The sequence below is a fragment of the Mycteria americana genome, chromosome Z (assembly GCF_035582795.1).
Source record: "Mycteria americana isolate JAX WOST 10 ecotype Jacksonville Zoo and Gardens chromosome Z, USCA_MyAme_1.0, whole genome shotgun sequence".
Lineage (NCBI taxonomy): Eukaryota > Metazoa > Chordata > Aves > Ciconiiformes > Ciconiidae > Mycteria > Mycteria americana.
The window spans coordinates 7612653-7638109 of NC_134396.1; the positions used below are offsets into that span (position 1 = coordinate 7612653).

Here is a 25457-nt window from a genome sequence, read left to right on the forward strand (position 1 = left end):
TTTTAAAAAAACATGCAGGCACCTAGTCATACTAACACCACCAGAAATTGAAAAGCTGGAAATTACCATAGAAATACCATTGGTTGCATAGTGAGCTTATTATGGAGAATTAATTTCAAGGTCAATAGCCAGTAAGAAAAAAAGCCTTACAGATTAATCAGTTTTAAAGATGAACAAAATTCAGTATTTTCATTCAGTTTTATCACACTTCCCCACTAGAAACACTAACCTGTACGACTGTATGAAGAGTTCATTTTGTTGTTAGGCTGATAACCCAGTATTTGAATACAGACACAGTAAAGGCAGTTCTCATCTGTGTGCTCCTGTAGCCCTGTATCCTCTGTATTTTCTAAAAACTGAGAGGCATCTGAACGGCTGGTATTCATTATTTCTGTGAGACTGATCTGCTGTCGAAGCATCTGAAAAGGGCTTTTGACAACATCACTTGTACCTGATGGAAGACCTGTAGATAAGCAATTAGACATCAGAAAAAAAACCGAAAGGAAGCAACCAACATTATTTCAATTAAATTTCCCCTTTTAAGGCTGGGGAGGGTGTGTGTGTGTGAAGATCTAGGAACTTTTTGAGTGGTTAAGCTCCCAAGATTGTTAGCATTCAAGAAATAGACATCACGTTTTAGTCCCGGCTTATCATATGTAACAAAACATAGCAAACGACAGAATTCAACTTCTAAACACACATACTGTAAGAAGGTATGCGGTACATCCTGACATGATAGCAACATTAGTTATACCCATATAAGACTAATACATTACCAGTTTTCATAGTGTCAAACAAGATTAGTACAACAATATACTGGATATTTAAATAACACATGCACCAATGACCACAGAAACATAATTTTAAAAACTGTAACTTAATGCCTGTTAATAGGAAGAAACGAGACTCAACAATGCAGAAACAAGACGAAGATACTTTAGCGACATGCTCTTCCCTGGGTGGAAAATACCAACAAATACGATTTTGAACAAGAGTTACTTTATACTGAAACTTAGCAAAGTACAGAAACACACTTTCAGAAAAATCTGCTTTATGTATTACATTAACAACACAAAAGAAAAAAAAAATCAGTAAGGTGTGTCTGTTTGGATGCTCAAAGTTCTGTAATAAAGTTCCAGTTAACTAGGAGGCAAGACAACAGCTATCCTATACTACTTTAGGACCAGTTTCAATGCTGCTTTTTCAGTTGTCCTCCTGAAAAGACACATATTGACGCCCTACAGATTTCTGACTACTCTGGAGTACAAAGGAAGTGCATTCTAGAACAAGCCAGGCATTACAGAGCACTTTCAATTCTCTTGTACCATCTCCCATCACCTCCACTGATCAACTGTCTTGGAAACACCACAGACAAAATTTACTTTCTGAAATACACACTTAACACCTTTATTGGTTTCTATAAATTCACATGTAATCAAAGGGAAGTCAAAAGGTAACAGCTCAATATGTGGCATACATATTTTATCTTAGCTGAAATTTTGTTATTTTCTTTAATGCAGTATCACTATCAGTCTTCGATTAGCATTAGCTCATATTATAACCAAAGATACGTAGACTTTCCTCCTTTGTTTATTAGAGCATGACCAAGCTTATGTTGCTTTGAAGCAACACCACATTAACTCAAACTACATAAAACAGGGAATTAATGGCCTGCTATCCTGAATCCAGAACACACCTCTCAAAACTTAACAGCTAAAAATAACCTTTTCTGTAAAGGGGGGGGGGGGGGGGGGGGGGGAAACAACAAATAAACCAACACCACACCCCACCCAATGTACAAATAAAAACCAGAAAGGTACAGGAGAGGAACAAAACCAGTACCTCCTGCATCAGGTGCAAAGACCCTAGCTCCACGGTCATCAAATGGAGGTGTGGTTTTCTTCTGGAAATATGGAGTTTCCTTTACCTAGAATATGCAAGTGGAAATCAAAATTAGCACAGGTGATAATAATATACAAAGGAAAAATAGATTTTATGAGGAAATAAAATGTTGTCCATTTTTTACTTAAGGAAAAAGATCTAATTAGAGCAGGAAATTAAGAATGGGCTCCTGAGTACTAAAGAAAAAACAATGAGAAAAACATACATTTGTGAATGAACATTTATTAAGTGAGGCTTATGAATAGTCAGTAAATGTTAAAATAGTGGTGACAGGCTGTAAGGAAACCAGTGACCCAGAAGTGTCTATTAATGATCTGTCCATGATCACTCTACGCCACTGGAGATCTCAGGAGAGCAGTGCAAAAACACCCAGGACCTCTAAAATGTTGCCTGTAAGATGCTGTAGAGTTGAGCTGTGTCTCAAGTCTACAAAAAGAGTTGAGAGAGAAGAAATGAGGCAACATAAATATGCCACAAAGACTGTGAAGGAGAAAGAAGAAGTAGTCATTTCATAAAGAGGGAATAGAAGCAGGTATGATGGAAAATCTTGCCTTTGCTCTAGCTTTAGTAATTTTTTGAGATTAGTAAGAAATTAATTTAGGTTTGAAAGGCAAAGACTAAGTAAACTAAAGATAAGGAAGCCCACTGATTTACCTTTGACAAAGACCATGTCCTGTTTTTGATAATTAACAGGATATTAAACCTTGTGATGCATCAGTTTGTTAGATGGGAATGAGTTTTAACCACATAGAAAGAGGAAGGCAATTGATAAGACACTTAAAATAATGTTTTAACTTAAACATATATATCTTTGAGGTTAAGTAAAGACAATTAATTTAATGCTATGATGATATATACACAAATAAACTAGTATTTAATCGAGATCATGGTAGCAGGAAGTTAACTGTGTTAACTGCACATCACTTATGGTTGATCAATGAACATATCAATTAGTTGGCTACAGAGGTATTAACAAATGTCCACAAGACTATGCTAACTTTAGTATAAAAGCTACCTGTCAACTAAAAAAAATCTTAAGACAGCATATTTATACTATCATTGTTTAACGCTCTAACTTAGTCTGTGCCATTATTTACCTAATAATATCAAGCAGACTAGCTATTTTCTGTAAACAGGGTTAGAAAAGAAACTCTTGTTCTCCAAAATGCATTCCTTGAATGCAACACATCCGTTTTTTCTCATTTCTCTAGATCTAATCTATTCTGATGAAAATGCAACAGTTGACTACCTTTCAGTATGAAAATGCAAATGAACCCACTAAGTTATCACATACATACCTGAAATATTTCATTGATATCCACTGGGAGAGCAAGGCCAATGTAATCATCAGAGCTACCATATGTAGCATTAGAAACCATGGAGCGAACAGAAGAGGAACGCTGAAGTGTGTTTTGGTTAATAGGACTTAATAAATCTTCTTTATCTAACGAAGCATAACTTAAAGCTTTCATGAACCTGTAACATTGAAATATAGTAAGTCACAATCTTGGTAAATCTCTCATTCTGGCACATTAAAAGTAAGGACTGCTGATACAAAGACTATCCTCATCTGCCCATTGTATAACCCACAGCTTGTTACTCTGTCAAATTACAGCTATAGACTCATTGTTTTTTTCTGTCTCATATTGTATTACATAGTTTGGCAGTTCCTCGCGTAAAAATGTTTTCTTTGAAAGTCCTGGGACAAGGACTTGAAAGAGCAAGATGGAACTTGCGCTTGAGGGGCTGCCAACTCTGCAAAACAACAAATTTTGTCCAACTTACCAGGCTTCAAAGATTTACAGCTCAGACATTCTCAGTAAAGATTTAGGCTTTTAAACTGCTAACTGCCTTGTTTTGAAACATACCTATATACTGAACATACCTTCCCTGGATATTCACAAAATCCAAGCTAAGCAGGCACATCCCTGCAAATGCAAAGCTTGAGCCTGCTAAGGCACCAGCAATGTGACAAAGGAACATTTTTTTCCTGTACTCTAAAGGAGCCACCCCTTAGGTCACCCAAGGATGGAGGAAGAATTTGCTCAATGTGAATGCACAAAGAACAAACTTGAACCTGCACAGTGAGTAGAGCTGACTGTGACATGCAGCCCGAGGAACAAAGAAACAGGTTGGGGAAAATGAGACAGGAGAGAGGACGTTGGAGAAAAGTCCTCAGTGCTGATCAGAGTCCTGATGATGGAAATTTCACATATGGCCATCTGTCATTTTAATTCTCATAGGCTAATGAGTATGTTTCCTGCTAATCAGCCTATACAGATGGTCTATATGCAGTGGACTAAAGCTTCCTAGTAAAGAGACACACTTCAGGAACAGTAAATTTTTATTGTATTACTGCAAATTATTATACATTGGGCGGTGAACTACAATAAACATTTTATTTCTTGACCTCCTGCCTTAGGAATAATTTCCTATCTTTTTTGTTTTAAACAGGCAATTAAAATGTCTTCTTATCCCTAACAGGTTAACAGATTTATACTACGATAAAATTAAATTATCAAGGTTTGACCATATAAGGTTCAAGACATTATGCGATGGGAATGCGCAGAACACAAACTATAGGATATCGATAGTTTTCTTGCTACTAATGCTGACCCATGCTAATGACAGTAGCAGTGGACTTACAGTAAAAGTCAAGCCATACTTCAAAAGAATGAGAGGAAATGGCCTCAAGTAGCACCAGGGGAGGTTCAGATTGGATATTAGGAAAAACTTCTTCACTGAAAGGGTTATCAAGCATTGGAACAGGCTGCCCAGGGAAGTGGTGGAGTCACCATCCCTGGAAATATTAAAAGATGTGTAGCCGTGGTGCTTAGGGACATGGTTTAGTGGTGGACTTGGCAGTGCTAGGTGAGCGGTTGGACTCCATCTTAAAGGTCTTTTCCAACCTAAATGATTCTATGATTCTAAACCCCAAAAAGTTACCAATTGCATTAGTTATTTCATAATAAAGCATTCTACAATTACTCTCAACATAAACTACTTTTTACAGCATCTTTGCAGAATCATGTGAAAATATCAACAAATGAATGTTGCTCTTAATCAGGACAAAAATGCATAGTAATAAACAGGCACTATATACACTCAACAGGGCGTATGCGGAGTGCAGTTCAGGAAATGGGCATTTGCTGTTCTGTGTAGTAAGCAGGTGACTAATCTACTGGTAGCTTCTCCCCTTCCTCTCATCTGAGAGAGGATGTTTAGGTTGAGAACAGAGATAGAACATGTCTTTTCCCTTTCAATAGTAACATGAAAATCCAATGCACTAGCTAGAAGACTATTTGAAAGGAAAAATTCGTTAGAAAAGCTTTTAGGAAAAAGTTGTTAAGTATTGACTGTAGCTGCTGGGAACAGCGTCAATGTCATGAGCTAGATATCTTATGTAACTATCCAGTTAGTTTTCAGAACACTTAATATTACTCAAAAATAAAGAGGTGACACTGCCATCTAAAAATAAACGCTATAAAATCTTTGCTCTGTTGTAGCTAAGAAGCCAAACTCACATTCATATTAGTGGTACCAGTGTCTCACCACTGGCCTCAATGCCACAGTGAACATGAATATAGCACATTGGCAGGACTGCCTGTCCTAAAACCTCACCAAGTGACATCGAGAAAATTCTCTTCTGAAATATAGCTCTTACTACATGGGCAATTTTGTGTGATTGCAACTTAAGTAATGTTAGCAGTGTAATTACATTTAAATATTAAAAAAGTTAAACAAGCAGCAAATGTGGCTTTGTTTTCCTTTGTCACTAACAGCATTACAGGGGCTGAGCACAGCTATGAAAGCTGGGCTTCTCTGACAGCACTTACAAAGTTGAGAATTGTCATTCTATTATGTTATTCTCCTAATATCAATACTGCTTTCAGTGAAGTTATGAATCATCCTACAACAACTGTTACTTTTAGGTGAAGTTGGAAAAAGATATTAGAAAGATACTTTTCTTGTTTAATTGCTCTTACAGCGTTGAAGTAAGAAACAAGCATATTAATAATCTCTTACCGGCTTGGGGTTAGCCGAGAATCCAGGCTGCCAGACTTCATGGTAATAGTGTCAGTAAACAGCACGTCCTTTGCTGGAGATGCTAGGGCTTCTGAGTGAGACAGTGAAGGATGCATTCTCTGCTGTTGTAAGCGTTTTAGTGTAGCATAGCCAAAGGCATCTCGAGAACTTGTGTAGCTAAAGTTATAGTCAGCAAGACTTTTTATCGTAGCAAGAGAAGGAGCTTTAAGAGACTGGGCTCTTCGGGGAAGTGTATGAGAAGACCCTGGCAGTACCAGGGATACAGAGTTGGATTTTGAGAGAGGCAGGTGGTTAGACTGTGGTGTTGAACAGTGACTTGGTTTAACTGTTTTTGTGCTTACCACAGTACTCAAACTTCCACAGTCAGTATCTACATTTGTAGTGTCCACACCTACGGTCTCCCTTGAAGGGCTAGAGCTCATTGAGCTTATGCCACTGGTTGTGGTATCTGTATTAAAACTTAAGCTACGACTCTTGAAATGTGTTTGTGTAGTACCATCTCCAATTAGCCTCTCTCTACTTGTGTTTTCCCGGTGAATTTCATTTCCAAGACCTTTTGGCAGCTTCAGATCATTTTCTCCAATACTTGGAGTACTATCAGTATCTTCCATGTGCTTACTTCCAACAAAAGAAGTTTCTAATCGTAAAGTCTGGATTTTAGGAACTCTGAAAACAGGGTTGAATTCTTCCCCAGCAGGAAAGTCTATGCTACCGGAAGGTTCTGTTACTGTACGATTTCGCCTCAGGCCTGATTTACTGTCAGATGATGTCAGCTTTCCTCCTTTTGGATCACTGCTACTTCTGTGTTTTTTATTAGGCAGAGTAAGAGAGTTTAGAATGCGATTTTTCACAAGTCTACTAGAAGAAAAAAAAGGAAAGGGACTACGGTCTTTGTCCTTTGAAGGTCCAGGTCTGTCATAAAATATTTGTTCTGCATCTTCAGTAATATCTAGGAAGAACGTACTAGTGGAAGTGCTACCAAAACGGTCATCCTCCATGATGAACATACCTGGAATTATATGAGACTTTGTCACTGAAAACAGACATTTCTTCAAAGTATATAAACTATGTTATGAAAAAGTAAGCAATTCTGTAGGACCCAAAGTGAGAGACTATGCGATTTACTGCAATTTTAATTCAACATTTTTTCTGCAGAACTTAGTAGTGTAAATTAAATATCTTGAGGAGTACCTGAGCTAAAGGTATGTACAATTGCTTCAAAAGAAAAGCCACACTATCTTATATAAGTGCAAATATCCAGCTACTAGGATTACAACTGATGCGCTCCTTTACTGATAGCTAAATACAGTATATTTCTGGATTTCAATTCCAAATATCCATAGCAAAATTAAAGTTTATTAGATACTCAAAATATACAAGAATTTAAATACAGCAATACTCTCTGTGTGTATATACACACACAAACTACATGTGTTTATATTCTAGAATATTCCTTTGAGGACAACCAAGTAAATGTATCTTTATACCTAAGCACGCAGATTTCTGTAGGGTATGACAGCAAGCTGCCATGACTTGACATAAAAACTAGTAACTTACCCCAATGTTAAAATTTCTTACTTCTACACCAAATGCAAACCTAAGACACTGTCCTCTTCCCTCTCATTTGTCTACATCTCTCTGAATGCATATAACCCTGTCCCTTTGCTTGCACTCTTCTTTCTTGCAATAGCACCTTTACACCATTTGCCTGAATCTCATCTTGCCAAAAGGTTAGTAAGAACACCAAGATGCTGTTTTGTGGTGGGTTTGGGGATTTTTTTTTGTTTGTTTTGTTGTTGTTACTTACTTGAAGGAGCAGATTCGCTTTCACTGTTATGCCTAGAACTGGTGGACTCAGAGTTCAAGCTAAGAGTGCTGGGTATAGAAGAAAGTTCACTGCAGAGCTGCTCCATGTCATCAGGGACCACTGGCCAAGGCTGTCTACGACTGTGTCTCACTGCATCCCAGTTGTGATGCTTCAAAATGTCACATCCTTGTTTAGTTTTGGCTATTAGACCAAGCACGTAGACACAGGTTCTGTATTTAATGTATATATAGAAAAAAGAGCAACAATAATAGCATCTAATTTAACTAAACTTATTTCTTTTTTGAAAGGAAACAGTTTCAAAACAATTCAGTGAAACTTCATAAAACTGCCAAGTAGCTTTTTGTTCATTTTTATTTGTAAATCAATAGAAGCTAAAGAAATGCATTAAAATATCTGAGAAAAATACACTACCAAAAAATAAAAACTAATTATTACAAGAGCCTGATTACATAAAGTAGAAAAGTACCATTTTTAAAAAAAAATAAAAGGACAAACATTAATGCAGTAGCAACATCAGGCAAAAGACCAACTATTTATGCTTTTAAAGATTCAAAAAAGACACTGAATAAAAACGATGGAATAATAAATAGATTCCAACACAGATATAAGTAGCAAATATTTTAATTTTTTTCTTAAAAAGGAGAAAAGTAGTATGTATCTTTTTTCATAGGTTTCATTTGCTTACTGCATGTTCTTTCAGACTTCCTATACAATTCTGTGATTGTATAGGACTGAGATTGATACTCAGTCATCAATGATCTTTAATAACTAATTTCCAAGTAAGTGCAAAACTATATTCATGTAAATTAGGTAAGGCTATTTGAAAACCTATGGCAACTACCATATGTAAATTTTATGTATAAATCAGATACACATACCCTCTAACAGAGAGAACCTCACAATGTTGGGCAAGCGCCATTATATCAGGAATTACGTTCTCCTCTTGAAGCAAATTGAGACCCCAATTTGATGATCCAATATTGCCCTGGAATAAAAGTTTGCCAAGTAAGTTTTGATTTTGATGTGATCTGCAGCACTATCAGCGTAAAGCTTTCAACATTTTTGTTTGTTGATAGTACAGCTTTAAGCCGCATCGTCTCAAAGCAGTTAAGTGATATAAGCACCATTTTTGGCATTTCCGAGTTGTGCAAATCGAAAAAAAGACTCGGCACACTATGTATAATACCTAAAATCACTCACAGTTAACTACTGTGTATTCCTCATTTTACCAGTTCTACTACAGCCAGCAGTATGATCTTGGTTTACTCACTCTACATTCCTTTTACACAGGCATTTTATTACATACCCACAATACCTTCCAGTAATAGTCACCTTGGACAAAGATTCCAAAATAAACTTTAGGGAAAACAAGAAAGAAGCAGACGAACAGTTGAGGTGGCAAAGCAAATTCAGAAGTGTAGCTTCAATAGGCACAGACTCTAGCTTTTCACATATCCCAAGTACCAGGGGTGTCATGGCCATATATATTCACACACATCAACAGTAGCAGCCAGCTTTCTTCCAGAAACACTGGATTTTGGACCACCGCAGTCAATACATTAAAATCAGACCACAGCGACTTGTAACTACTGGTTCCATACTAATATTGTTGCTACATGTGGCAATCTGTTCTGTAGCCAGTTAGGGTACAGAACGCCAACTTTGAAAAAGTCACACACATTTTATGACAAAAACCCTAATTAATGATTTTATGGGATTTTGCTTAGTTATTTCAGAATCAAGAGTCATAACAGAACTCAAAACAACTGCAAAAAGTTTGTAAATCTATTACTAACCAAGGCCCAAAGGGCTGCTTTCAGCTGCTTAATTCCTTCCCACTTATCCAGCATTGGGGAACGAACAGTGTAACTTAGATCTGTAACAATACTCTGAAGGAGAAAAACAGAAGAAAAAAAAAAAAACAGTTGAAAATGAAAAGGAGATCTCAGTCAAACAGGTTGTCTTCCATTTTTAATAAAAGGTAAAGCACTAATTTAAAGCACGCACTCTAAATGAACAGTGGTAGTTCTGGAATAATAAGCATAAATTAACAGCAATGGTAATGCAAGTAGAAAATTTTAATGTCACCACTGATTGCATCAAGTTAATTCAGATTTTATAAAGATAACAAATTAATCAGACTAACACACTGCAATATATAAGCTTTCTCTTGAACTTTTCAACTATCATATTCAATTCATTACATCATCTTGCAAACCCACATTAAAAGTGAATTAATTTAAGCAACTATGAACTGGCTTAGGGTTTGCTTTCTTAGCTTTTCAGGATATTAGAAAGAAGATTTTATTCCCTCATCTCCATGTTTTTGTATGCATAAAAGGACAGGCATAGTTTTACTTGTCAATATACAATTCACTCACACACAGACTGAAAAATTATTTCTATTGGTGAGTCGCTTTCCGTTCTGAGATTTTGCTAGCCATTTTAAGAAAAATGTTGCAAGGTATTTCTCTGATATTTCAGTGTCAGGAAGGAATTTTACATGAGACTAGATGGCAAAGACTGTCTTCACAACTTTTTGGCCCCATATAACTTAAGACGTTCATAATCAACTTATTTTGCAATGACTGTTTAAATGCCATGTCTTTTAAAACATATTTAAAAAGCATTACAGTACTCTTGAAAATCTTTCAAGTTAGAAACAGTTATTATCCTCACCTGAGACTCCAATAAATGGCAGCCCGTTTTATGGTGCACCAGCTGGCCATAAAGGTGAACTGGCAGGTAAACGTGTGGTCGCTGTAATCTGGCAGAAAGAGAAATCATATGCTTTCCCAGCAATTCTGACATTTCCTTTTAAAATAAATTACACTGCAGTGTAATGCGATGAGTTACTCTTGAGTTTTTTGAGACGAAGAGAATTCTTTTGGAGAATTTAGAATAGAATAGACTATTTCAATTGGAAGGGACCTACAACAATCACCTAGTCCACCTGCCTGACCACTTCAGGGCTGACCAAAAGTTAAAGCACATTGTTAAGGGCATTGTCCAAATGCCTCTTAAATACTGACAAGCTTGGGGCATTGACCACCTCTCTAGGACGCCTGTTCCAGTGTTTGACCACCCTCTCAGTAAAGAAATGCTTCCTAATGCCCAGTCGAAACCTCTCCTGGTGCAGCTTTGAACCAGCCCCATGTGTCCTGTCATTGGATCCCAGGGAGAAGCGCTCAGGACCTCCCTCTCCACTTCCCCTCCTCAGAAAGCTGTAGAGAGCAATGAGGTCGCCCCACAGCCTCCTTTTCTCCCAACTAGACAAACCCAAAGTCCTCAGTTGCTCCTCACAGGACATGCCTTCCAGCCCTTTCACCAGCTTTGTTGCCCTCCTCTGGATGCATTCAAGGACCTTCACATCCTTCTTAAGTTGTGGGGCCCAGAACTGCCCACAGCACTCAAGGTGAGGTCACACCAGTGCTGAATAAATACAGTGGGATAATCCCCTCTTTTGGCCGGCTGGTTATGCTGTGCTTGAAGCAGCCCAGGATGCGGTTTGCCCTCTTGGCTGCCAGGGCACACTGCTGACTCACATTGAGCCTGCTGTTGACCAGTACCCCCAGATCGCTTTCTGCTGGGCTGCTCTCCAGCCACTCCTCTCCCATTCTATACTTGTGTCCAGGGTTACTCCATCCTAGGTGCAGAATCTGGCATTGGGACTGATTAAATTTTGTGTCATTAATGATTGCCCAATGCTCCAATCTATCTAGATCCCTCTGCAAGGCCTCTTGTCCCTCAAGAGAGTCAACAGCACCTCCCAGTTTGGTATCATCAGCAAACGTACCAATGGTGCATTCAACTCCTGCATCCAGACCGTTGATAAATATATTTAACAGAACTGGTCCTAGAATTGAGCCCCAAGGTACACTGCTGGTGACCGGTCACCAGCCAGATGTAGCCCCATTCACTACAACCCTTTGAGCCCTGCTGTCCAGCCAGTTCTTCACCCAGCGCACTGTGAACCTGCTCATCCCACAGCCGGACAACTTGTCCAGAAGGATGCTGTAAGGGACAGTATCAAAAGCCTTACTAAAATCCAGAAAAACTACATCCACCTCCTTCCCTTCATCCACTAGGTGGGTGACCTTACCACAGAAGGATATCAAATTAGTTAGGCAGGACTTTCCCTTTGTGAACCCACATTGTCTGTGCCTGATGACTGCACTATTCTTTAAATGCTTTTCAACAGTACCCAGTATAATCTTCTCCATAATTTTTCCAGGAACTGAGGTCAGACTAACAGGTATGCAGTTTCCTGGGTCTTACCTTACGCCCTTCTTGTAAATTGGAATAACATTGGCTAGCTTCCAGTCAGCAGGGACCTCCCCAGACTCCCAAGACCTTTAGCAGATGATCGAGAGGAGTCCTGCCATAACATCCACTAGCTCCTTCAGTACACTGGGATGAATCCCATCAGGCACCATGGACTTGTGAACATTCAGCTGATCCCTTACAATTTTGGAGTCCACAAATGGAAAGTTACTGTCCCAGACTTGTGGTCCTCTGACTCAGGGGACCAGGCAGCCCAAGGTCTATCAGTATCATTAAAGACTGAGGCAAAAAAAAGCCTCTGCTTTTTCTTCATCCCTATTAGTCAGGTGACCATCTTCAACAAGTATCAGTCCAGTGTTTTATTTAGACCTCCTCTTGCTATTAACATACACAAAAAAGCCCTTCTTTTTCTCTGACACAACAGTGGCCAGTTTCAACTCTAATTGAGCTGTGGCCTTTTATGTCTTCTCCCTGCACATATGAACCACAGCTCTGTAACCTTCCTGCAAAGCCTGACCTCGCTTCCAGAGATCATACAATTTCTTTTTCCTCTGAGGTCCACAAGGAGTTCCCTGTTCAGCCAAGGCAGCCTTCTGCCCTGCTTGCTTGACTTATGACACAATGGGATTGCCTGCTCTTGTGCGTCTAAAAGGTGGTTCTTAAAAACTGATCAGCACTCGTAGACTAAGCCCTCAAAAGCAGATTCCCAGGGGACACTGCTACACAGCTCCCTGAGTTTGCTCTCCTGAAGTCCAGGGTAGCAACTCTGCTGTCCTTTTTTCTCATTACACTGAAAATTTTAAACTCAACCATTTCATGATCACTGTGGCCAAGACAACCACTTATCACGTCCCCCATGAGTCCTTCTCTATTCACAAACAGCAAGTCTAGGAGGGCATCTTTCCTAGTTGGCTCACTGAGTACTTGTGACAGGAAGTTGTCTCCTACAAACTTCAAGAATTTCCAAGACCTACTTGTCACAGCAGTACAATATTCCCAGTTGATGTCTGGGAACTTGAAATCTCCCATGAGGACAGGGGCTACCGATCCAGAAATTTCTCTTAATTGCCTACAGAATAACTCATCAGTGCCAACATCCTGGCTGGGCAATTGGTAGTAGACCCCCCACTACAACATCTCCTTTGTTTCCCATCCCCCTAAATCCTCACCCAGAGGTTCTCAACCACATCGTCATTAACTGTAAGGGCTGTACAATCAAACCTCTCCCTTACATGTAGGGCAATGCCTCCACCTCGCCTGCCATGCCTATCCCTCTTGAACAGCCTGTAGCCCTCCATCCCACCACTCCAATCGTGGGACTCATTCCACCAAGTCTCGCTAATACCAATGATACTGTAGCTCTCGGAGCTGACCAATGCTTCCAGTTCATCCTGTTTGTTTCTCATACTGCATGTGTTGGTGTTCGAGCACTTCAGTTATGCTCCTGAGCCCTCCATGCACCAGGAGCAGTATAAACGTCCCCACTAGCACTGCCACCCTCAGGTGACACCATGCCAACCCTTGGCTTACCTACTGCAATCCTGCTGGTATCCTCTTCCCCCACTGACTCTAGTTTAAAGCTCTCTCGATCAGTCCCGCCAACTCACGCCCAAAGATGCATTTTCCCTAATTTACCTTTGGTTGCTCCGACGAACATAGTTATCGCCATCAACAGGTTTGCGGTATGTTGTAAGTGCTTCGTTAAGTTGTTCTTCAATCAATTCAACATACTTTAAGTTATATTCCTAAAAGAAGACAGACAAAGGTTGACAATACATTTAGTGGTTTATGTTTTTGTAGTATGGTACTTTATAACGAAGGAATAATTCAAGTGCGCCTTAAGGAAGTCTGAATTTCTTTATGATCTGAAGGTGGGGTTCACCAAAATTACTGCATTTCATACATACAATGAGTTTGCAGAGTCGACAATTGATTCCATAATTACTTCAGTGAATTTGTTAAAGGAAGGAAAGAGGGAAATACTTCACATCTGACTGTAACCTGAATAAACTCAAGAGACCACCACGCATTTCAGTATTCCTAGAGAAGTGACAGCTTATAAGTTAGTCAAAAAATTGCTGAGAGGAATGAGACCAAGCACTTATAATCAATTATGAAAACAAAATAACGTATGAAGAGTTTTATTCTAGTCTTGACAATGATGCATTTTCTTAATGGTCTTGTGTTCCTATTTACTTCCTTGGAGCATAATCTAATTCTATCTTCATGAGCTCTACATTTAACTTTAATTAGCAACAATTAGGTAACAAGTACCTCAAAAAGTATTATTCCTTTACACAATTCTCTAGATAAGACCTTACGCAACAACCTATTTAGAAAGCCACTACACTCCTGAAATATTTGCTGAAATATCAAAATTATAGAAAAGGCCTGAGTAAATCAAAAGCACGCATGTACAGAGGAGCTATGGAACTGTAAGTCCCTATCAACCTTTTTCAGCAAAATCGTAAATCACTGAGGCAATAAATGTATTGGCATTAGCAATACACATGTATTAATATGCAGTATTTTCAAGAATCCTGGAGCTTCTAAACCTGCATATTCATGCCCTTCCTCCTCCTAATATCAAGCCCACTTTTTATTCTTAGCATTACCTTTTGCCACTTTTCCATTTGTTTTGTTACATAACCTCTTTCATTTAGATATGAAAACCCCTTTGGGATGGACAGAAATCTGTAAAGTAACATCAGACAGTTAGTACTCCTCTTAAAAACAAACACTTACTTGTTTCCACAGCGTAAAGTCAAACAGCACATTCAACATTTACCTTAAGAGTAGAAGCAAACCCTTGTCTCCAAGATGAGAAAGAGCTGGTTTCATTTGGATAAGGGCATGAAGATTGGCCTAAAACAATTAAAAATGTGTAAGGTATCTGAGCACTATGTAATTCTGAAAACTACAACAATTACAACAATCTGCCAGCAAACCAGCAAGTTTTTCACAAAAGGAAGTATCAAACAGCACTAACCTCATCCTAATATTATCCACTTTAGGTACCTGTCATTAAATATATATTAGTTCACAAAAAGTATAATGATAAAAATACCTGAATTAGTCTGAATTCATATTTAAAAGTAGGCATAATCCAGAAGTCTACATTTTCTTGTCATTAATACTGCAGTATATTCAGCAAGGGGGTCTAGAAACTATTATGAAGTCCACCAATGACAATGAAGAAAGGAAACCATCAGTAGCTTCTTACATACTTTTACTTTGCTATGGGGGGAAGGGGTGGGGAACAGCTTACAGAGTAGTATACCAAAAAGAGGTTGAAAAGGGAAAGGATGCTCACCTTGTCTTCACATGCCTCATCTAGAATATCAAGTGCCTCAGAAGAAATAGTTTTATTTTTATCATGTAACTGGGTCACCAGTAACTCAATCCCCCAGTTGCTGAAGAACTCTACGTTTGCTCTCAGTAATACTCGTAAGTGTTTTGTTGCATACAACCTGCAGCTCTGCAAAAGTAAGGAAAATGCTTTTTTCAATGGAAGAAAAACAGCTAACGTAGCTAATGATTCATCACTTTAAAAAATACATTTAAGTTACCATATTTTACAGCAAGTAGCTGTGATGCACATCTTATGTATTAAAACTACAGTCTATTAGAGAGCTATTTCTATCTTACCAAATGGGAAATTTGAGTCTGAGATCACAAATAATCTGGTCACTGCAAGTCTCCTTGGAAAGCCCTTATCAATTAGTCATTCACTGTGATAGCACCACACAAAGTCATCAGGATTAGCAAGAAAAATACCTTGTAAATGGCCAGTGCAATTGCATATGTTTTCATGTATGCAATGTTTTGCAAAAAACTTTAACAAGCAAATATTAGAACCTCTGGGGAATTTATTGGAATAAATTTTAAGTTGTTTCCCAGAAATATCTGATCTTCAAAACTTCTCAGAAAACCTTCTAAATAGAAAAATGTTATTTTCTGTAATAAGACAGTTTCCCAGCACTTAGTTTACTACTGTGAATTTTTCCAAGTGACAGCGGAATGAAGTAAGTACCTTGTCAGTTCCTGTACTGCTGTTCAAAACTTGCTGAATAAACAGCATAAACTGATTAACACCATTTTCTGTTAGAAAAGATACACACAAAATAGAAGCAAACAGGCTTAACCTACAAGAATTTGCACTGTTCTGGAGTAAGCACAGCATAACCCTGACAATGTATACTTACTAGGAAAAGTGTTATCTATACTTAGACAAGCATAGCTGGAAAAGACAAAATCAGGCGCCCAAATCTTTCTTCAGGTCTTCAGTCCCTACATCTATGATAGCTATAACCAAGTAAATTTTCTATACATTAAAACACAAACAATCTATGTTGGGATGTATGTGAATATCTGTACTCCAAGAGATAGGTGAATTGGTGCAGGTTGGACAGCACTACCTAGGTTAACAATATCTTCTGGATTTTTTTTTCCTCCAGAAATACTCGGCAAGCAGGACTTGAAAGATGATGAGAGTAGGAAATGTAAACATGCACAGTTCATTTCAAAAACCTCGTCCCATTATTTCAGCTTCAAATATCATGTGCACAATTCTACTTACTCAATATACAGAGACTTATTTTTTGGAGTAGAGGCAGGAATGACGTAACACATGTACAAAGAAAGACTGTGGAGCAGTGATTCACAACACTGACCTAGGCTGCACAACCATTCTGAAATGGCTTGCACCCTGTTAGTGGTATGCTTTGTACATGGAATAGACGACTAGCAGCATATTTATTAAAGATGAGAACAAGAGCTATTATGCTGAAATGATCACTTGATCTCGATGTTAAGCCTACAGAATAACACAATAATATGAAACCAAAATTCAGTGTCATGTAGTTCAAGTGTTAAAATCAGACTATAAAGAATTGTTGTTACTGCTATAACTACACTGAGTGTGATAGAGAACAAAAGATAATAATGTTCACTTCCTGAAATACTTCCTGAACATGAAATTAATCTATCCAGATAGCTAGTACAGAATTAGAACAATTTTTATTTTCTGTTTGGAGAAGGAAAAGATAAGAAGGAACTCATGACTCTGATGGGACAATAAAATGGCAAATAAAATTCACTGCAGACAAATTTGAAACAATGAGCTAAAGTGAAAAAATAATCCAAACTATACACATATAACAGGCTCTGAACCAGCTCTTTCCACCCAGGGAAAAGATCCTGGGGCTAATATTAGTTACTTCTGTGGAAGCATTAGATAGAAGTTCAATGGCAACCAAAACCACTGAAAGTAAATGGAACAAAATGTGTCAGCATTGTCACTGGTAAATCCACTGGGTGTTGACATCTTGGACACTGTACAGTTCTGGTTTTCCTACCATCATCAGAAAGAAAAAGAAGAACAATTAAACAGGTGCAAAGAACAGGAGAACAGGCTTTTAAGTAATTGAAGGTATGGAAAAGGGTCTTTACAACAATGAATGACTCAACAGACTAAGATGTTCAAACCTCAGACGTGGGGCTGCAAAACCACTGTATGCATTTCCAACAGTTCCAAAGTCTTCAAGCAGGGCCACAACCTTTGTGCAGCATGATCACCTGTATGAATTTCCCAGATCAGACGGGCAAAGCCCAGCATTGCTTTTCCAGATGAAGCAAAATCCTGGAATGCTTTTATTTTTGATGAGAACTGATAGGAAAACCAGTGTAGAGGGTATCTGAGGAAACACACATTCCCCTTCTTTCCCTCATGCATGAACTACATGACAAACACAGATAAAGCCCAGTACTAAATTTGTCAGAAGATTGTTCCTTTTACTATTAAAGGGCTTTGAGACCCTTAGAAGTGAAGAAGCAAGTCTGAGGTCACTACGCTCAGCTGATTACATACAGCTCTGCATAGATTCCAGTAGATGTAGATAAGTCTACCCCTTACCCACCTGTAAAGATAAAATTTTAGGTCATGAACTGCAGCACTGGAGGACACTGGCTACTCTGCTGTTTCTACCACGAACTGGCAGAAAGGCAGCTGAGGCAGTATTAATTTGCTTTAGCATGAATGACCAAAGCACATCTGGAAGTAGGTTAAGATGTGCTTCTGCTTCACTGATATGCAAGGATATTGCTCTGTAAATGTTTTTGTTGTATACAGTCACCCCAAAATGCTACTCTCCCCTTCTAACACTAAGCTGGCTACAGAAATTACTCTTCCTTGTTCAGAGACACTCACTAGCAAATGGCTAACAAACCTGCTTCACAGCTCTGCGTCGTTTTAGAAGGCGTATGGGGCTACAACCTCAGTAAACCCCCAAAAAAAGAGCATCTTCAGCTTTTGAAATAAATGGAGAAGGTATTTCATTAACAAACATCTCAGGAAAATAAAATTTCTGAAGGGAAGAAGCCTTCCTGGAGATGGTCTTTCTCCCTTACGAAACACTGCTTTTCAGAAATTATGTCCGGTTCCATACATTTTTATTGCTTTTAAACAGAATTTAGAAGCCAGAAGCAGCATATAGAATCAAAATCACAATTTGTCTTCTGGATTAGAAGTTAATACAAACCCTTCCAGAGGCTTACTATACAGGCTCCACTCATCCTACGAGGTCCTCATCAGAAGTCCTTGAAAAGGGAAGGTGGAAGGGCTTGTAAGTGCCTTATTTGAATTGAACTGCATATTCATTTTTAATCTTAGGATTCACTTGTCCAAGGTGACAGAATGTCAGTTCTGGTAATATTTAAAAATATATTCTCCTTACAGGACAGAGCAGTGAGTGGTATAAACTGTGCCAAGTTTCAATTTTTTCCGATCATGCTTGCTAAATACGAAGGAATAAATTTTCTTTTGCTGTTGACAATGCTGCTGTTTCAGAATTCCAGACTGTAAAACCCAGAAAATGGCACATACCTTCCCCTAACATCTAAACAGAGGTAATTCCGAATTACTCCTCAGTCAGTGGAACTGCCCATGCAAATACCTGTCAGTTCAATATTTCCAAATTCTTTCAGGTATCTTACCCTCTCAGAATTGACAACTATTTCCACCTCACATAAATATTTTAATTTCTGGAAGAGACTTGTAGTTATGCCAATTGCAGTTGTTCAAAAATACCACTTACACCACTAAGGATACAGTTAATGATCAAAAGGTTTTATCCTTTGGATTAGCTTTTTACACTTTGATCTTCTATTGGGAGCACAAACACCAGAAACACTGAAGACAAGCATTTTGTCCAAGAGATGACACTGGCAATATTGTGTACACCAAGCATTGCCAAAGGGTTCTTCAACAGGTCAACATTTCGCCTTTTTGTCAAGTAGTACTCAGTGAAATTTTCTCTTCAAAAGCCCATCAGTTCAGTTTCCACCATAAGAACGTATGTGGTTGGGCACGTGGTAAAACAGGAAAAGAATTTCTTAAGGAAATAAATAAATTTTATCCAAGTATGAAATCATCTGTGGTTGATGCAAACATAGACCCATTTCTGCTGGCTGAGACAGTCCATTCTATTCGTATTTTCCCCTTTTAGATGAAATATACAAAATATTTCCCTATGAATTCCAAGAATTCCAAGCCGTTCAACTAATTCAGGGAACAAAACACCCTGAAGTAGTTTTATCCATCCCTCAGGTTTCAATATGCTCCACAAAGGAAGTCAAGCTCTATTTAAGAGGTTCAAACAGTAAATCTTCCTTCTTTTTTAGTATCCTGATAGCAAAAGATTAATTTACATTTGTGATGAACAAACAAGATTTAATTTTTTTTAATATTTCTTAAATGTGTTCATCATAAATTCTTTAAAAAAAAAGAAGAAGAAAATAGTGAAGGGATTCTCATGGTACTGCAGTGCACAAAAATCAGGGTGCATCTCATCCAGTGCAACACTGAACTCTAAATAGTAGAATTTAAGTCACAACACATCTCAGCTACGAACTTGCCTGGAGGTCGCTATGGTTAGAGACCTGCTATACCTGAATGCACACCTAACTCTGATATTAAGGACTACTGAGCCATATTGTGCACATATGAGAAAAGTTACACTTATAGAGTAAGTCAGTGCTTGCCAGTTGAGAAGATACACCCTAATAATTTTTGTTCTTTCAGATTTCAGGAGACTGCCAAAAACAGTTACCTAATCTCTGCTGTTTCCCTAGACAATGTTGCTAGATCCATGCATCAATGCGAGACTGGGAAATGGAAGCATTAGAACTCAGTAGCCATAGGCTACTAACGTAGGCCAAGACCTTAAAACATCACAGATGTGAGAAGGTATCAGTGCATCTGGCAAGAAAGATCTCTAACTTTAAAACTAATTATTTATGTTTGAGCTCCAAAATTTGCATTCTTAAGTTTCTGAGCCTGCAGAACATCTCTTCGTTTTCTCCAAAGAGTCCTACTTTGACATCTGTCAAGGTCTTGCATTAAACAGTCATAAATACATAAATACATAAATTGTATTTTAAGTTATCATCACTAAGAGAAGCAGTAGCTCTCAACTGCTTTCTGGCTTTGCATATGCTTGGGACAGTATGTTCAGACAGTATCTGCACCCCGCTTCAAGCTAGTCTGCTTACAGCTAGTGATACCTGTATCAGAGTTGAATACATTCTGTTGGTTTGTTCCCCCACCACTGCTAAGATTAAAAAAGTAGAAAAGCAGGTCTTTATAGAACATTTGGAAGGAGATCAACCCATTCCTACCTACCCTAAAGCTTGTGGTGTAAGTACTGGATGCTTGAAAACATTTGGAAGTATCTCTCTCAAAACAGAATTTAAGTCTTCATACTTTAGATATCAGAATCAAGAAATCTTTCCCAAAATCTAAACCACAAATGCTAATTCATAACAAAATTCCTCAAACTATTAGTGTAACTGTATACTTCGTTGAGGAGATTGTGACAGCATGCTTGGACTTTTTTCTAATTGTTAACTACCTGCATTTGGAAGAAACTGAAATGCCAGAGTGCTCTTCCCCCACGTATGGCCCCTTTTTATGAGGTAAAAATAGCTGGGAGGTGGTGGAGGGGGCAGTAGCCATTGACATGAAATCTCAATAGAAACAGCTAAATGAAGTTCCATAGTCTAAATTGCTCTTAAATGACAGTCATCTAACAGGAGCTTAGAAGTCTAATAAAAACACAGGCATGTGTCCTCACAACATATTAATTTCTGTTTTCTTGCTCAGAATAGGCATAAAACAACTCTGGAGAAATGATATCAAAGTCATTACTCCATTGAAAGATTACTTAAAAATTATTCAGTGGGGAGCTTCACCCTCTTCTTTCAATGAGTCATTCCTTCAACCCAACGATCTTCATTACTTTCAGACTCCCCTCTTTACCCATAAGAATCATCATATCTTTGAAAGTCTCAAAGAAATATCCTCAATTTCTTTCTTTCCCTCTCCTCTTCCAAAATACACTGAGACATTTAAAGCTAGCATCTACCTTATTCCCTCTTGCATCCACTCTAGAATATATTCTGCCTTATCCGGGCAACAGAGGAGTAGCTCTCCCTGAAGTCATGAAAATTCTTTCCCAGCTAGATTTCAACTCACTAATTGTCATTTCTCTGACATCAATGTTTGCTTGTCTACTATATCACACCTGATTGATTTCTCTTTTCTTAAAAAAGTTCAAGAGATTCCTTTCCCAATTCTACATAAATCTGTGTTTTATTTCCACTCACCTTTGATTCAGAAGTACAAATCCCAACGCCTATTTCTGAACCACCCCCTCATTCCAGGAGCTACAGCTTCTACTCTGTTCCACCACAGTAACCTTGGTCATTATCAAAACAGTATCTACCACTGGAAGGTTAACCTGTTTATTACTGCTAGAAATACACATTTCTGTTTGTGAAAACCATGCCTTCAGGATTGATTTACTGACCTAGACAAATAATGTCACTCTTGGTTTATGCATTTAAAGACTTTAACCCCCTTCATACATGAGAGTGACCTCTATTTGAATGACTTAATTTCTTGAGCACAAATACAATATATGGTATGAAGTTCACAGCAAATTCAGAAGCTACATGAGTAGGAGTTTCATTTCTCTGAATACAAAAATAAAAACCTTTCTGGGTATATCATAGCTTAAAAATAAAGTAATACACCTTAAATAACAAAATGAATGTCTAGTGGCAAATAACAATGGAACATAAGTAGAATCAAACTTACATCAGTAGCTGCTGTCAGGATTTTAGAAAGGATAACTCTTGCTAACCCATCTCTGCTGTAATCCAAACTAGAAACAGTCAACTTTAATAGGTGATCCTGGTTCTTCAAAGAACAAAGATTAAGAAGACTGCAGGGCGGGGCAGGGGGAGGAGGGAAGGAGAAAATAAAAATTGGTATTTGAATCCACACAAACCCATTTATTTATTCAATCAATTATTTAAACTTAAGCATTTGAATTAGACTTTCATTTCTATAAATGCAGAATACAAAGTAAGTTATCATATGAAATAGAGTAACTTTAAACTGTTAAAGCTGTTCGAGTCAAATGAGGACCAAATAATGCACTAAACTGCAACGGAAAAAACCCAAACCAACATTTTTTTATAATTGCTTTGTCATAATTTTGTCAGCATACTTTAATTAGTGATTATGAGTACAAAAATTAATTTTCATAAAGCTCTGTGAACAATTCCTCATTGTAAAACATTCTGTGTTATAAAGCTTGCTATAACGTTAGTCCTATTAACTGTCTAGATTTTACTGTAAACCAAGTTTTCTGAAGCCAGTAAAAAACTTGCATTCTAACAATCAATGAAAACTTAATTAAAAAAAGAGTACATCAAAACACCTGAATTTTTGCTTAAAGTTTATAATATTTAAAATAAACTGGTATTAGCCACTAGCCAGTTTACTCCCAAAGGAAGGTAAGTTTATTTGTACTTGAACAAAATTTTGAACTTCATAGCTTCACTCAAATATATTGGACCGAAGTTTAAGTACAACCTGCATCACCACATTTCACAAACACTGTGATACCTGCCAGTTTTTGGTGGGTTGTGTGGTTTTGTTTTTTGCCTTTTTTTTTCCCCCTGTCTTTTCAGTACAGTAACATCCTTCCTGATACTGATTTCTGTCAGATAGGCATGCACAGGAAAAAGTAAGCTATTTTGTGACAGGATTACCCTTATCTGTTCAGTAATGACAGACTACAAGACCCCGTTTTAAAAAAACACACCGAAAACCCCCACAACTAGGGATCTTTACTCGTAAGTAAGTCAAAACAACTTTAAAGTTTCCATCTTTACAGATCGTGGTCCTCATGCACAGTTTACAATTTTCATAACTATTATACCTGTAAGCATAATTCAAACAGAATAAAAACACTCACCACTGAAACACATTACATTTTTCAAGCATTTTCACTCCATGAGGGTGACAAGAGAGAGTACCAAAAAATAGGAAGTAATGCTGGCTAAGGGTGTTTAGTAACCCATTATTTTGAAGACTACGTTCAGGTTTCATTCCTGATGAAGAGTTGAGCCAATGTACGATATCTTTAACTAATTCCTCCAGGTAACCTTGTCCATCCTAACAAAACAAAGAGTAATAGCATTTACTAGTAACAGAACTAGGTCTCTCTACTGAAATTCATAATTTTAAATTTCTTAAAATGTACAAACACAATACAGATACAAAATAGAAATGCTGGCTGGCAAACACAATTCAGACTAAAGAAAAAGGTTCAAGGCAAATAAAAGGAGTTTAGCTTGGAGATGTCTTAGGACCAATTCTATTCTTTCCAGGAAAAGGATTGCTCAATGACATTTTCCTCTAGCCTGAGGCATAAAAGTCTTTAGCACACAAGATGAAAGGAGGTAGAGAAAGGAAGGATACACACAGCAAGAATTAAAAAAACTTCCAAACCTTAAGTTGCATTTAATAAAGCTGTATTTACTAAAACTTCTACTTAAACACAATCGTCTTTCTCAGTGTCTCATCTGGACAATTCATGATTTTAAGTTATATTTCTTAATTACACTGATCATTTTAAATTTAACACCCATAGTCTTTACTAAAATTAAGGCTTTTCCTTTAAGTGGCATACAGCAGCACTACTCATTCTACCTCCAGTCTTGTAGCTGAAAATTTCTTACCTCTTCTGATTCAAGAAGAAATTCAGTAAACTGACAACCCACCACAGTGAGCTGCTTAGACTTGGCATAGTCCAGATCCAGATTGGCATACAGTTTACTGCTAGGCTTGTAAAAATATAGCAATCTCCTTACAAACCTATGGAAAGTAAAAAAGAATTTGCTATTTTTCAGTATGACAAGAACAGTCTCACAGTACAAAATGATGCTGGTAGAAAAGGTATGTTATTACTAAATCAGCTTATAGGCAATAAATTTTCAAAAGTTACTAAAAGAGTAGCAGGTAGCAGTAATGAGTCTATCCAGACACGATTTCAGAGATGCAGCTGTACTGTGTGTTATAAAGGGTTTTCTGTGCCATGACTTAAAATAAGCAAAGGAACTCAAAATCTCTATGCTCTTAGAAGCCATAGCTTCCTTCTCATCCTCATACTTATAATTTCTTCCTCAATAATTTATCCTGTGGTGTTTCAAAAACTATACTATTTAGATTTACAAAGAGCCAGAAAAGAATCTGTGACATAAGTTTCTTCAGCTGTCAGAGTTAATGCTACTGTGAAAAATACATTTTTGTGTTCTGCCAGGAAAAGGCTGTATTTATTCAGCAACAGTATTTTCATTCACCTCACTTGAGCATTTCTGAAGCCTAACACAATGACTGCAAATGCAGGCTCTTACTCAGACTTTTTGAAATCATGGTGAGCAATATAGGTCGAGTTTTGCACTGCAGGAATAAATCTTCAAAGAGCTTCCCCTCACCAATTCTTAGTCAAAAAACAAACACACATTTGTGCTTTAAAATAACACAGAATGTTCTGTCTGAAGGTAGATACGTCAAGAGTTAAGAAAAGTTAACTAAAGCACTGTGCCTTTAGTTAAAAAAGTGAGAGTAAGCCACTCTCCAAACGCAGGACCAATTAAAGGAAATGAGGGCTTCTTTAAATTTTGTCAAGTGAAACGTATTTTATTCTGGGTTATTAGCAATAAATATATTATATATACTAACACACACGTTTATATGTGTGTGTATATATATGCATACTTAAGTGTGTATATGTGTAGGTATATACACGTACATGTGTATACATACATTGCATTAACTGTATCTCTGTGAAATGAAGAAATCTGTGTCAAAAATATCTGGCAATTCACTCTAACAGCCATAAGATCATCACAAGAACGCTAACAGTATTAAAAAAACCTCAACAAACGCTCAAAAAAACCCCACCCACACTTATGGAAGGACAAATAAATGTACTTTACACTTCAAAAACGAAGTGGCTGAAAATTTTTTATGATCAGCAGTGAA

The 25457-nt window shown here is 37.7% G+C and overlaps 1 protein-coding gene across 5 annotated transcripts in view; it reads right to left on the minus strand.

Moving 5' to 3' along the window:
- Positions 1 to 25457, minus strand: part of RICTOR (RPTOR independent companion of MTOR complex 2) — an 86348-nt gene that overhangs the window by 5309 nt on the left and 55582 nt on the right. For all 5 annotated transcript variants that reach the window (XM_075488755.1, XM_075488754.1, XM_075488753.1 and 2 more), the window contains 15 exons: positions 24152 to 24287; positions 23386 to 23585; positions 22218 to 22344; positions 15375 to 15539; positions 14850 to 14926; positions 14677 to 14755; positions 13697 to 13806; positions 10457 to 10544; positions 9574 to 9666; positions 8656 to 8762; positions 7757 to 7986; positions 5929 to 6958; positions 3201 to 3378; positions 1843 to 1927; positions 230 to 463 (listed from right to left, as the gene is read on the minus strand). In XM_075488755.1, the coding sequence (XP_075344870.1) occupies positions 230 to 463; positions 1843 to 1927; positions 3201 to 3378; positions 5929 to 6958; positions 7757 to 7986; positions 8656 to 8762; positions 9574 to 9666; positions 10457 to 10544; positions 13697 to 13806; positions 14677 to 14755; positions 14850 to 14926; positions 15375 to 15539; positions 22218 to 22344; positions 23386 to 23585; positions 24152 to 24287 (2939 nt within the window). The remainder of the gene's footprint in view (positions 1 to 229; positions 464 to 1842; positions 1928 to 3200; positions 3379 to 5928; positions 6959 to 7756; positions 7987 to 8655; positions 8763 to 9573; positions 9667 to 10456; positions 10545 to 13696; positions 13807 to 14676; positions 14756 to 14849; positions 14927 to 15374; positions 15540 to 22217; positions 22345 to 23385; positions 23586 to 24151; positions 24288 to 25457) is intronic.